This window comes from Mastacembelus armatus, chromosome 22 (genome assembly GCF_900324485.2).
Source record: "Mastacembelus armatus chromosome 22, fMasArm1.2, whole genome shotgun sequence".
NCBI classification, from domain to species: domain Eukaryota; kingdom Metazoa; phylum Chordata; class Actinopteri; order Synbranchiformes; family Mastacembelidae; genus Mastacembelus; species Mastacembelus armatus.
This window is the reverse complement of record NC_046654.1, coordinates 1161670-1176516: the sequence shown is the minus strand read 5'-3', so window position 1 is coordinate 1176516 and position 14847 is coordinate 1161670. Positions and strand designations below refer to the sequence as shown.

The 14847-nt window shown below is 40.2% G+C and overlaps 1 protein-coding gene across 1 annotated transcript in view; it reads right to left on the bottom strand.

The window, feature by feature from the left end:
- The window catches only part of syne2b (spectrin repeat containing, nuclear envelope 2b), a 105702-nt gene extending 91158 nt beyond the window's left edge, over window positions 1-14544 (bottom strand). The window contains exons 1-10 of the mRNA XM_026305251.1: window positions 14423-14544; window positions 10055-10181; window positions 5808-5869; window positions 4409-4504; window positions 4242-4319; window positions 3902-3994; window positions 3203-3405; window positions 2676-2875; window positions 1835-1935; window positions 1317-1406 (exon numbers count right to left, since the gene is read on the bottom strand). Coding sequence (XP_026161036.1) covers window positions 1317-1406; window positions 1835-1935; window positions 2676-2875; window positions 3203-3405; window positions 3902-3994; window positions 4242-4319; window positions 4409-4504; window positions 5808-5869; window positions 10055-10142 — 1011 coding nt within the window. The 5' untranslated portion in view covers window positions 10143-10181; window positions 14423-14544. The remainder of the gene's footprint in view (window positions 1-1316; window positions 1407-1834; window positions 1936-2675; window positions 2876-3202; window positions 3406-3901; window positions 3995-4241; window positions 4320-4408; window positions 4505-5807; window positions 5870-10054; window positions 10182-14422) is intronic.
- Between the last annotated feature and the right edge of the window lie 303 nt (window positions 14545-14847).

Genomic DNA, 14847 nt, shown 5'->3' with positions numbered 1-14847 from the left:
CATCTTTATCGGGGTTAGACGGGATCAGGGATATTTAGTTTTATTTGGGTATGTTGTCCACACAGGTCAAAAGCTAAACATTGTCTTCACTGTTACAGGTGAGGAAACTCAAGAGCCACTAACAGCGACTGTGCTTCATCATCTATATCAACTAAACCAAAGTGGGCCAGTGGAAGAACAGTGATGAGTGGAAGCCAGAAATGATGGAAACCAAAAGTTAAAGAACAAAACAGCTGTAGAGAAAGAGCTGTTCTTAGGTTTCACAGGTTCCAGCAGTTTATGTTGTGGCAAACTAAGGCAAACAACAGTGTCTTTAATACTAGAAAAGACCAACCAAGTCAAACAATCAGCTTTTGCACAAACCACCAGCACTAGTCATGAGAGATTTTGCATAAAACTGAATGCCACTTGGCTTGCCATTTCTTGTGCTTGAGGCAAGCCTGTGCACAGCAGAGAACCAAGCCCTTACACAAGTCTGTTCTGCCTATAAAGTTGTTTTTTACTCATAAGAATATTGCAACATGTACAATTTTATTCACCGTCTCTCCTGTAAATGAGAATACTTTAGGCTCTATTGTGAGATGTTTGATTGTGCAATGCTTGGATGCATTTTCAGATGTTTTTCAGATTTGATTCATTTTGCAGAATTCTGGTTTCTCCACCCTACAATATATCTTGCACAAACACTGCAAAATAAATAACACTTACAGTACATACATGCAGTAGCAATGCAGTGCATGGATTAAAAATATAAATGTCTACAGGAGCTGCACGTGAACATGCCGATATCTTGTCGACGTGCTGTCCACCCTAACTCGTCTGTCATTAGCTGTGACAGGCGATACCCATCTGGATCTCAGTGAGGAAATTGCTGTGGAATTGCTGGCTTTTATTCATCTCATGGGAGGCAGAGAAACACACCCTTGCTGTGGTTTTGGATTTCTTCCCAGAGAACAGGGTAAGTTAGTTTGACGCTACATGCTCAGTCCTGCGTATAACCACCATGTGATTTGAAGGTAACCTTGGCTTTAAGCAACAGAGTTTTTAAATTGAAGGAGCTGCAGTGTTATCGCAAATAAACAAAGCTTTCCTGGCACAACCTTATAATGTGTATGTATTGAAATCTAAAGTTTTTTACTGATGCTTCAAAGGTTTGGTGTGGCAGACTTATGCCGTGTGACGCATCAATAATACAACTGACATTTGCAAACCAGTTTAGTTAGCATAGTTCACTAAACAGGTGATTATCTATATTCCCAAAAATGTTAGTATTGGAAAAGAGTGAAACCGTGGTGTGCTGTGTTGGTCGGGTCTACCTGTCGCAGAGGTGAAGCAGAAATAGCAGGAGTGTAGTGAATAGGCAGGTTGATAGGAGAAGGGCTTTTAGGAGGAGTGAGATATTGTGTCTAGGAGGAAAATAGGAAGGAAAGAGAAATGAGAGGAGAAAAGGACGTCAAAAGGAAGCCAAGAAAACATTCTGAAAAGTACCAGTCAAAGAGATGAACAGATGGTGGCAAATAACTGCATGACAATGTACAGATATGAGCAACAACAGACACATACAATACTTCTCAACATGTTATGATAAACAAAATAACTTCAATGCTTGTGCATGTATTTGTGCATGCACAAGAGTCCTACAACATGTGCTCTGCAGGCTGCAGTTTGTTTCAATGCAACTTCTAAAAGCATATAAGCCCAACTGATTAACTGGAAGCTGATATCAACTAAACCCAACACACTATTCTGCATCTGTCAAACATCAATCAGACCTTTGCAGTAACAAACACTGACATTAAAACCTTTGTGCAGAACATGATACAGTGATACAGACCTGCATTTCTTCCTCTGGCACTGGTAGGTCTTTGGAGTACTGCAGGAACTGAGCCACATAGGTCATGATGGACTTCTCATCAGGGTCTCGAACGTCCACATCTGCATCGACATCACAGTCCTCCATGATCAGCCTGACACTACTCCATACCACTGCTAAAGGTTTAGACTAACAGCTGAATAAGTTCATGAAGCAGGTGGAGTTTACCGACGGAATCTGAGGAATGGAGGTGTAGCTGCTCTGCCTTTAAAAACCTCCAGCTGACAAAAGCCTGCTAATAAATTAACAGGCAGAGCAGGGCGAAACAAGTGGGGGTTTTATAAAAGACTGAAGCAAACAAGCAGCAAGAGAGTCAGCAGACTGTCAGAGCGTCATCCTACTTGCCCTTAGGCTTGCTGGGTATGGCTCAGTCACTGCACTCAGCTACGCTCTGCACACTTTCACAAAGATTCACATGGCACCAAATCAATTATTGCTACACAACAAAGTTAGTGAGAAAAACTGATGAATCATATTTAGAAAAGAGTGTTTGTAACACACCAGAAGTTACTCGGGGACAAACTGCAGTGTTCAAGAAACTAAGCACGACTGTTTGCAGCTAATAAATCAAAATAAAAAGTGAACCACATGGCCAATCGCTGTGAATCTGTGTCGGGAAAATATCAAAATGCTTGTGCAACTTGATAAATCTCTGTGCATAAAACACAATCTAGAGTCAAATGTTAAACTATGCATTATATCAGAATTTAAAAAGCCAATAGTGATTATATATTATATTGTCTTAGCATGTGCATGTGTTTTCTTTTGATGTGGTTGATTGAAACTCGGTTCAGTTCCTCACCGTCAGGCTCCAGCAGCCTGGGGATCCTTAGCTCACTCTCTGAGATGCGGAAAGCCTCCTCCAGGTTCTGTTTGTTGGTTCTGGTTCTGGCTTTGGACAGATCAACCAGGTCAGGGCGCAGAGCATAAAGGATTGCCAGGAAAACCACTCCACTCCTCCAGCTTGACTTGAAGTCCTTCACGTTGATTGAGCATCCAGCTCTGAGTGGAACAAATCATTTTGTTACTGCTATGATAAAGCTGTGCTCTCTACTGTCTGCACTAGTGTCTGTTTTGATACTGCTACTGCTGGGAGTCAACAAATTCACAAAGGCTAACCAAACTCTAACCAATCAGAGAAAGCCAAACGGTGGGAGATAACAATCAATCATACCCGAAGATGCTTCTAACAATAAAGCCCTGATCAGGTTCTGGTCTCTATATCAGACCTGGAGATGACCAAGAGGTCCTTGTGGGAGGACTGTTCACCCTTTGGATCACTTGTCCACAACACCAGAGTCTATTGGAGCTTTGCCCATTAATGCTTACTTGTGGCACTGCTCCCGGACCCAGAGCAGCAGGGCCTTCTTAGCAGAAACCCTGAAGCGGTTGTGCAAAGGTGAACCTCTGGGAGGAACAGGACTGCTGCTGGCTGACCGGCTCGACAGGGTGGAGCGTGAGTCCAGAGTGGCCAAAGACTCCATGGAGGACTGGCGTGAATCGAATGACAGGCTGCTGGCCAACTCCTCAATCTAAGAAAACCAGCACCACTCAGTTTCTGTTTATCATCCCAAGCATTTATAACTGGAAACTACAGTGAAGGTAATAACATACAAATAAACAAAAATTGTACAACATGGAACAAAACTGTACACTGTGCTGCAAAATGGGAATTTTCCAGTTTGGGATTAATAAAGTTCATCAATCTATCCATCCAAAAGAAAGACAGAAAAGGGGAAACCCCTCTCAATCCAGAAAATGACAAACTTCACATTTCAAAAATAACATTAGAAACCATGTTCAGTTTAAATAAGTTTGCCCAATGTGTGGATTTCCTCCTTTATGCAACACTGACCCAAGGAAATCATTTCAAACTGAAAACTAGAACCTACATTTCTGAGAAAGAAGCTTTTTTATAATCAGTATGACTTTTATTTCTGAAGACTGCGATAAATATAAGTCGCAAAGGTGAGCAGAAAAAAAAATAGGAAAACTCAATAGAATAAGGAGTGTGCACATGAAACCCACATGATACTGTAGAATGATCGTCCATATGAGGCCCAGGATAATGGATGGTCGTCCATCAATGATGTCAGGAATGTTTATGTTGACCAGTTTGATCTGAGGAGAAAAGCAGAAAATATTTTAGACCCTCACAAAGTCTGGATTAAAACATTTTGATGGGAAAACTATAATTGTGGAATAATTTTAATGTTCTCCCTTAAAACATGCCTGTCAGGAAATAGACTCATATTCACTATAAACCAGTGTTAAAAGTAATTTTAAAATTAATTTCTAAAAATCTGTCGATGTCTGGTTTGTCTAATAGCAAAAATAAATTTTGGATGAACGTTTGGCCGACAGTTACCGATTTCTTCTTCAGAAAGGAGAGGGCTTTCTCAATGTTGCTTCTGTGCTGAAACATTCCTCTGCCTCTCTCCCGACTCTGCAAAACACAAGCAGCCATCCAGTCAGTCAGTCGGAGCTTTACAGCTGCTGAAAACATGCTAATGGCTGAGCAGAGAAAGGACTCACGATGTGCTGGCCACTCATCACCTCCAGCAGGTCCAGCAGTTTGGAGCCATCACGAAAGTCACTGAACAGATCCACGATCATACATGGTGGCCTCCGCTGTCACAACGTATGCACACGTTTTATTTCATTTGGCTTTTTACATTTGCCATTATCAAGGCAGTAAGACTATTTTAATAACAGCAAGTGGTACAGTGCAGGTATAGTATGTAGACAAGTTATGTATGTTTGATTGCAACTAGTAAATATGGAACAATGGGTACAATAATTAAGTATTTTAGGAAGATGCCACTGAAAGACATTCCTACCACACTTGGCAGATTTTGGCAGATTACAGATATAATAATGTCTGGATACGGGCAAATAATAAACGAGACATTTCAGTGCAGAAATGCCAAAGATCTTCAAGTTCCCAAAGAACCTCGGATTAAACTAAAATAGCACACTGTTGAATGTCAGTTATCTAAAGTGCACTCAGTCATATGGAAAGCAAACTATCCACATGTGACACACTAGTACTGTTGCAATGTGAGCTCTAATTTGAACAATCACCAAAGGATTAACAATTATTTCCACCATCCAGTTTACTGGCAGTGTCAAGTTTAGTACTGAGCCGGTGGGTGATTGAGGAGGTGGCTGGTGGGAGGCGGTGCTGTCCGTTCCTGTGTCTGTGCGGTGTGTGGCTTTCCCCACAAAGCTGTATTTATGTACACAGCACCCACCCACTGTCCTCCGCTGTCACAACTGACCTGCAACATGAGGCAGAAGGAGAACTGACTCATGTTGCAGGTACTCTGAAAACAAGACTGTGACCTTTTGCATCAATACTGCCTTTGACCAAATTCAGGCCATGCTGAGTTTAGCGCAAACACAAGCTCCTGACTGGGATTAGAAGTAGAATCAATTTGTGTTTTAGAGGGTTTGATGTTTCTCATGAAGCATCACAAGCCTCATGCATTTACTTTGTTCGTTACTTGCTCAGTGAGATCAGCTTTTTTGGTAACAGTGAACAGCTTACAAGACGGTAAATGTGTGTGTAAATGTGAATACAGCTGGTGATCTATCATATCATGCCCTCACAGGCTCCTGCGTACCAGATTTTTTTTTTTTCTTTATTCAGCTGCATCAACCTTATTTGAGTATCCCTGAGGGGAATCTAACTGTGTGCTAATGACCATTAGCCTCACTGTTTAGCTAATGCTTTTAGAAAGGAAGGGATACATGTTTGTATGCTCAGTATGCTAATAGGGCCTGATCCCTCAACACGCTCCAGGTCTTTTGTGGATGTTTTGTTAATGTTTTTATGCAGCAGAGCAAATGATGACAAACCAGCCTGAATTCACAGATTCTGTCCCCTCGGCCCGACCATACAGAAAGCTGAGGGGTCAGAGACACAGCTCACCTTTGCCAGCTGAGCATTGACCCAGTTGGTGAAGGTCCGCTTCTGGATCTGTTCTTGTTCGACTGTGGAAGAAGAAACAAATGATGTCAATTTGAACCGATATTATCACAAATGTTTGTGATAATATGGCCTATAATTATAGGCTTTAAGTGCACGATGAACTATTTATACTGAGCGCAGCTGCACAGTTGACTCAATTTTAAAGGTTAATAATATTATTAGCAACAGTTTGTGCGGTTAACTGGAGGCACCATGCGATCAGAACAGGCTGGACAACATTGTCTTCTCCATATAAATGACAGAAATGGAAAGAGGTGGAAACTGGGAATCTAAAGGAATAAAAAAAACAAACAACAACAACCAAACATCCCAGTTTTTTTAATAACTGCATATTTTTAAGAAATAAATTTCACTTTAGGTACTTTCAAATATGCATGAAAGAGAAAGTTACATTTTCAGTCTGCAATAATGTGACATACAAATATGCACCGATACATTACTGCAGTTCTTGCGGTACATAAGTAATAAAACTGGAATGCAGTTTGACATAGAGGAGTGTCACAGTAGCTCAGTTTCCCTGCAAGTACTTTCTTGGAATAAGACACGTACACATACATCTTTTCACTTTGGATGTAATTTGTTGATTAGTTTGAAAGGAAACTGCAAAATTCATATGCACAAATAAAAACTGCATCATCATGATGATGATAAACAAGAAGGTTTCAGTGTTGAGCATTAAGGATAAGTGTTAAACATCAAGATGTCTGGTCAGTGAATTGGCTTCCACTCACCAGTGTACAGCTCAACAAAGTCATTCAGGTCAGTGACAGTATGGAGGGTCTCACATATTATCCAGTCCTCATTCTCCATCGTCCTCATAAAGTTAACGACTCAGTGAACATCTCAGTCTGAGCTTTGTCCAACGTCCAGGGCATCAGAGTTGTCAGAGTTAAACCAACATGCAGTTATCTCTAAAACCGACCACTCCTTTGACACAGTTTGGTTTAAGCTGATTTAGTTTTGCCGCTGTTTCTAAAGTTCACAATATGTGCACAAAAACTTCTGTAAAACATTAGCAAAAAACTAGTGAGTTAGCAGATGTAATAGATTTTAGCTCACACTAATACATGATATCTTCAAAATCTTCTTTGTCATCGTGCAGATCCTGAAGTCTTTAATTAAGTAGCTGGAGACTAGCAGCCCTTGCTCCTCTGTGCTGAACTCCAGCTCTCTCTCAACCTGTAAGGTCCACTGAGGCACATTAACTGACAGCTTCCAGACTATTTTCTGCCTTAATATGTTTAACAGCAGGCCACCTCTGGCTTCAGTTCACAGGCAGTCTAATCTTAATCAAATGGAGTGCAAATGATGACTCAGACATCTTATTATAATTACTCTCTTATCAACCAAAGATTAGGGGGAAGGGAAAGAAGGGTTAGGTTTCTTCAGCAACACTGACCATCTGAGTTGTTAAGATCTGGACAAAAACTCTGCTCACGACGAATCTTCACACCATCAGAACAGGATGAGCAACCTAAAGGTTTTAAGAGCTCGGCTGTCAAGTCAAGAGGAGAAGGAAACTAGAGAGCTCTGACACACTTGAAGATTTGCCATAAGAATTATTTTAAACAGACCCACTCGGTGTAACCACAGCACTTTAAGGTCAGTTCCAGCGTGCTAACATTTTAGCAACTGATCCCCTGAATCTGAATCATTGATATCAGTAACAAGGTTCATAACAAACACAGTGACAACTTATTTTAAAAGATCTGCACTAGAACCTAAAATGTCAGGTCTGAGAAATGCAACTATGTTTTACAATCAACACAAATGGAGTGAGGGTCATTCTGAACTGACCACACATGCTAAACTTTATTTTTCTGAAATCGTTTATCCCCTACACTCACCCCTACAAACTACTGCATGTTCTGATGACTAAAGGAGGGAATGACTGCATTTTCTTCCTATCAGCTTTAAAACCTACCATGGCCCCAAGAACAAACATCCCTTCAAAAGAGTAAAGCTTATATTTGATTATTGATTTACTCTGAGTAAAAAAAGAAAAACACAGATCATTGTTCTGAACAGAACTTATGTTAAATGCATGAGCTAAAGTCTCATTGATTAATTAGTATCCAACATTTGACCCTGAACAGATCTACTGTTAGTCTGTAGATATCCACCTGGGACAAATATATTCACATTAATAACAATATCCATCATAACATCACACCTTTAATGTCACATAATATAATTCTACATTTTCTGTAGAGACAAATAAACTCACCTATGGTGGGATCACTCATGGTGGGATCATTCAAGCTAGACCATGTGACTAGCAAAAACTGGTGCACATCAGTTTAAAACCAATTTGTTTTTCCTGGTAACACATAGTTTAACACACTGACCCCAAACACTGTAGATCCATGATTGCATGAGAACAGATGTGAAGAAAAACCTAATGTTAAATCAGTTTAAGGTGAAATTTTGTCTGAATCAGCATCTAAAAGTCTAAACTTCAGTCTGCAGGGAATCATGAGGCTTCTGGGCTCCTCCTCTTTCAAATTTGACTCTGTGACTTCAGGCCTGCCCAAACAAGACCTGCAGCAAGCTAATCTTCCTACAAACTCCTGGGTAATTCTGCGAACTATGCTGGTGGGTCAGATTCAAATGTAATAAATATCACTCAAATTTGGACCCAACTTAGCACCAGTGATACACCGATACACCAAAATGCTTGGTAGCTGTATAAATTACTGCTATGATGTATTTTACTTCCAAATACTGTATTAAATATTACTCCAACTTCTCTCACTGTAGATTCTGGCTGGTATACATTGGGCTGCACACTTATAAGCTCGATGCAACAATGCATTGCAATTGCATCATATTGAAGCTTCAAGACTAGTCTTAGACAAGGATTTTCAGTGCAATCTGCAGCATTTCTTTGCTCAGTGATCTGATCAGAACTTCAAAAACAGATTTCGTTTTGAACAGCATTATAAAAGTTATTGCTCCACCCTGAGCTATGTGTTGGTTCTAACCAGTATGATATACTTAAGCACACTAAAACTATCATCTAATAAAAAATCAGATTACATATACAGTATTCTGTACAGGCCTCTGTACCTGTACTTTCTAATGCTACTGAAACAATGAATACACCTGACACCCACACAGTATGAGATATTTTAGTAACATTCTTTCATCATTACCATTACAGAAGAAAAACACTTTCCCACTCCTATTCAACAACCTGAATTGTCATGGGGGTGTTAGTCTTACATCATCTTACACTTACATCAGGCATTGTATCAGCCGGAAATGACACAGCTGGAAAAGCATCTAAAAACAGTGTGTTCTAAATGTGGGGCGGAAATGTGCTAAAAATAGTTTAGGGGAGAATTTTGCAGGAATGGACCCGAAATGAGGAGAGAAAAGAGCTGAGGTGGGTGGACAGAGAAACGAAGGGGCAGAGGGTCGTCAACAATTCAAATCATAGTTATGAGATGCAATAGTTATGTCACACACTCTGAATGTGAGCACAATAGAGCCTATAAAATATCAAAAATGGCCATGAGAATTTAGAAAAGCGCAGGCTGACATCAAACCATCCAAAACACCCAAAGGCTCAATTTAAATTGCTACAAGAGAGAAAAGCAACAGATTTTCACATCTGATAGATTTAACTAGAGAACATTAACCCACAGATATCCCAACTCAACAAAACTGATTAGGTATTTTAGCACTACTCATAGAGTTAGAACAGACGACACATATTCATGGATAACTCATTCTGCGATTCAAATGTTTAATAAAAACTATTTTAAAAAATGTAAAAGCCTTCTCTTCTCTCCGTTTCCCTCCGTCTCTGTGCAACATGACTCATGTCTCTGAGAGCATGGCTCAGTTTCTGTAATTTAGACCAAGCATGACCTCAGGAAAGGGACACAAGTGAAACAGGACAGAGCCAACAGCAGACTGAGATGGGGTCATCAAACTGAGGTTTAATATTTATTACGTTGTCACAGCAACTAAGCCTAAACACTGAAATCAAGATGCAGGGGTTTTTGTTCTACACTTCCATGACCTCAGACTTTCTCTAAATGTGAGCGGGGACCTGAAACAATGAGCCTTCACTAAGCTTGTTGAAAAAAAACAAGTTATTCACCACAGTAGCTACCAAATCCCCCAAAAAACTAACATTACTGCACTGTGATATGTGCTCCAGGCTGAAAGACACTGACCCTGCAGTAGTATGTGGACGTTGTCGATGTCCAGGGGAATGGACCCCCTCTCCACCAGATCATCTCTGGAGTAGAAGTCTGACGACATACTTTCTCATCCAGAGCTTCTCCACAGCATGGCACCGCTCTGGAAGGAGAAGAAATGTAATGTTAGTCCAGTAAACGCCCTCTCTGGTTATTGTGTGGACTCCAGTGTTTCTGCTCACACCTGGGAGATGGTGCGGACACACTGAGTAGCACATGTGTAGCAGCTTTTAATGTTCTGTGCCCTCACTAATGAGGACAACAACATAAAAATGCGCTTTATGGAAAAGTCAACATCATTAACACACTCAACATACACAGATATAGAAAATTTCATCTGAGACTGTAGGTTCAGCAGTCACACCGTTCAAAGACAGAAAGCCATGTACCTCCACCAGGCCATTTTCAAACACACAGAAAAGACCTATGAAATAGTCAATGGGCGTTTATCATCTTTTAAAAAGCAATGAAAGACTGTTCCATCAGTTCAGATTAAGTACAGGACTAGAGTGCTGAGTTTTGGGCTGTGTTTTGTCTTGTTCCATTTTGCCTTGAGATATGAAGAAATGAACTAAGAAAAATGTCTGACATTTAGAGAACTTTTCCAAATGTGCGTGCCTAAACAAATCACACCGTGAAACTCCTTTAAGGTGCCTCTGATTTGCCCTGCACGTCTTTTTCTGCTGATCTCAGATATGACTGACAGCTCAGGAGGATGGACAGGTGAATGAGACTAAAATAAAAGTGTGAAATAGCACCAGGCTATTCAGACCAAATGTCAGATTAGGTCAAACACTAGACGGTCTTTCTCATTCAAATGGGCAAATCACACAGTATCATATTAAATCAACTTTGTTTACTTCGTATACTTTCAACTACCACCTCTCCATTACTTCCAGTAGCAGTAACAAGTGCGAGGATGCCACACTTCCCTTGGTAATATCAAATTAAACAACTTCAATAGCTCCATTTTTTTTATCCAGGGTTCATAACAACACATTTACAATTAATGAACTGAACCACTGCCCTTGACACACACCAAAATAAGCTACACTTTCAAATATGTGTGTACGGTGGGGGGGGGGGTCTAACCACTATAGCATGGCATCTGAGCTATCCCAAATGTTCACATGAGCTGCCGCACGAGTGACGGGGGGGTTTGAAAGAGTCAGAGATAGGGCGAGCAAGGATGAGAGGACGAGAAAGAGAGGAAGGGAAACAGAAAAATGACTGTAAATAAGTCTCTAGACATTGACGAATGGAAAACTCAAACACAGGTAGCATTTACTGGAAGAACTGCAGCTCTTATTGCTTCATATTACTCGTTGTATTAACAACACCCTCAATAAGGTAGTTCATTGGTCTAGCAGGATTCAGGACAATACCAAGGAAACACAATGTTCCTGTATGAGTCACACTTAAGAAGCGACTCTCACGTCCTTTTCAGAGAACGGTTGAAGATTTTTGGTGCCTTGCACTTTAGCTCTGTTTAAAAAAGATTGAGAAAGACCAGTCAGACACAGCAGATGAAGAGAGATAAAGAGATCAAGAGGGGGAGGCTCAAGACAGAGATTAACCTAAAAGAGAAAAGATTAAAGAGATATAGAGAAAAGAAAACACAAAGTGAATTAAGGAAGAGCACAGATGAAGAGTGAGACAGAAAGAGGGAGCCTGTGACACTGCTGTCAGCTCTAACTGCAGCAACAAGGCAAAGAGCAGTGAAACGCATCACAAAGTGTTCAGCATGAAGCACAGGGAGGGGGGAGTTAAAAGACTTTACATTCTTTTAAAATGGATTCATCAAAGTGAGCTGCAAACATAATTACACATAGCAGCAGTCAGTCAAGCAGATATAGATCACAAGAGCTACAGGTGTAATTTTCTTTTAAACACAACCCAAAATAAACAAAAAGTCACTGTACAACAAAATAAAGAGCTGTCAGGACGAAGACAAAAGTCATGCAATGGATGGATGAAAAAAGCCAACACATAGATGAACCTGATGCAGCTCTTTCAGCTGCGTATCATTCATGAGACTGTGCAGAGACTGCAGGCAGCTCTCTAAGTCACCATTCCAGTTTTATGTATTGTCGACAAGCACATACTGTACTGTACATGTATGTAATATAATGCTGGGAGGCACAAGGATCATTAATAAAGGACTGACACACTCTACTTATACTACACAATAATAGGCACTAAGGGCCAGGAACTAATCTGTCGCTTATTTACTGTAAAATGGTTCTATTGACACCATAAAAAGACATCCTGCCCTGTTAAGTCTGTAGTGACTCATGCCATTAAGGGAAATAAAAAATGAAATGGGTGTCGACTGAACTGACCTGAACAAATCTGAACTGAGGCGATGAAGTGTAACCACCACTGAACTGACTTGAGGTGTGGGGACAAACCCTCTAACATGCAGTTCGTACAGCTGTTGTAAACAAACACCTGTGAAAACCCCATCTACCACATTCCCTCGCAGCTTCAGGTGTGTCACTAACAACAACTTTCTCTCCTGATGTTTTCTCCTCAATACGTGACTCTCTGTGCAACAACAATGCATTCTCACAGTTCTCTTAATGATTATGAACAGGTCTTTGTACTCTTTGTAATAAATGAATGGAGTCTGTGCTGCCGAACCTGTCACATGCAGCGTTCACAGACACACCCTAAAAGATATAATAATAGCACATGGGAGAGGCAATCCCTGTTTTCATTTGCCTAAAAACACAACGCAGAGATCAATTTAGGACAAAATAACCTGCAGGAACACTTTCAGCGTAGTGATATTTTAACATATGTATCCTCTAGACATTTTCATCAGTTTTACATTTCTTGAAATCTGGTTTGTGTTAGTTTCAGCTCCACAAACACTTCTATTAAATCTAGTTTTCCTGAATGGTCAGGGTTTGAACCTTCTAGTCAACAGAGTGCTAATCTCACCTTCGGGTTGTCACTGTCCAATAAATCCCCAGATTACCACCAATCAAACCTGGGCAGGCTGCCCTGCAAATTATGATATGCATTTCTAATCCAACGTGCTTAGCAGAATGATTCTCAGTTCACTTCAGTTATCCTGTACACAGGTGCGTTGTGTCAATGTTGTTCATCTGCTGGGAATTGTGGATTTACATGTCAGAAATGTTTTAACAAGCACTGTCACTGGATTACTGTGAAGATGAAGACAAATAAATGTGCCCATTATAAATGAATTGAAGTTACACAAATCACGTAACCCTTAAACAAACAGAAAAATTAATGGATTTGGGTTAGAGAGCAGGCAGTGATGCAGCAACACATTTTTAAAGACTCACCCTCCACGAATGGGTCTCTACAAATATCACAGTTACCAGCTCAGTTTAGTAAAACTAATTCTATAATGTTGAAGGTTTCACCTTGGGTAGATATAAATAAACATATATACAATAAAATAAAAATAAAACAGCACACTGCTCCATATCACTGCAAACACTAATGCAGTGGTCAGTCGAGTGAACTCCAAAGATCCTAAGATGGTAATGGTAATCATACATTTTAAAAAGCATGTTTGTCTGTAAGGAATTAAAGAATAGACATGTGGGAATTAGAAACTATCAGGCTTAAAAAGGGAATTATTCTCAATTTGTAAGCCTAAAAGTTTTATGTGGATTTATTCGTCACTACTGCCCTGTCAAAGTATTCGTCATAATGAAAAGTCCTGACAAAGTTCATTATGTGGATTAAAAGTAAAGTAAAAGTAAACACTGACAATGTATTATTTATATTATTTGGATTCTGTATGCAAACTCATTGTGAAGACATGCAATTATTCTATAGGTCATTTATCAGTAATTAATACACATAAGGGCACAATGATTGAAGATCTTTTATATTCATTTTTAAGCTATTCAGAGTAAGTTTTTTTAAACGTGCTCATTTTTTATGTTATCAAGTACTACAAAGTGCACTCCCCTTGGCTGCAGGAATGTGAGATAGTGTCAGTGTTATGAAGCTGTCAGGCCCAAAAATAGCAGCAGGGTACACTGTATGGCTGCTTTCAGATCAGCTCAGCACAGTTAAATAACGAGTCCTTGAGGAAGACCAGAGGACTTTTTAATAAAGCAGATAAGAAGGGTAGCCCTGCAGATTCAGGAAGACAAATGAGAAGTAACACACATGGCAGATGAATCAGACAAGAGGACAAGAATAACAAAGATACCTAGGATCCATTACAGCGGGATACACACCTCAACACCAAATAACCAAAAAACTCAACAGCCAAAGCAGTGTTTCAAATGCAGATACAGACATGTTATTCTACATTTTCAGATAAATAGACACGCTCAATTCGTTTGTACTTACATGCAACAAGAGAGTGTGTTTTTGATGAAGATGCAGGTCCAGGCAATAATGACCTCCAATGTGGAAGAACAAATCTTGCTCTGCAGCAGTTGGTGGAGATGAAACCTGAAGCACAACTTGACAGATCTGCTGCAGGACGGTCAGGACTGTCACTGGAGAAGCCAGAGCCATAACGGGGCCAAGCAAAAAAACTCACTGGGGAACTAAATATAGAAGCCAGTCAGGGTTTAACACACACACCCCTCCCTGCAGTTTGGCTCTGGTGGCTGTCACCTGGGTCAAAAGGTCCAGTCCCAACAGGAGCACTAGCACTTAAATCTAATGTCAGGTCACTGTGGAGCCTAAAGACAATAGAGAAGTTAGCAAAACACAGACTACATTTAAAATAGACCATCATTAGAATAAAAGCAGAGCTCGGATGTAAT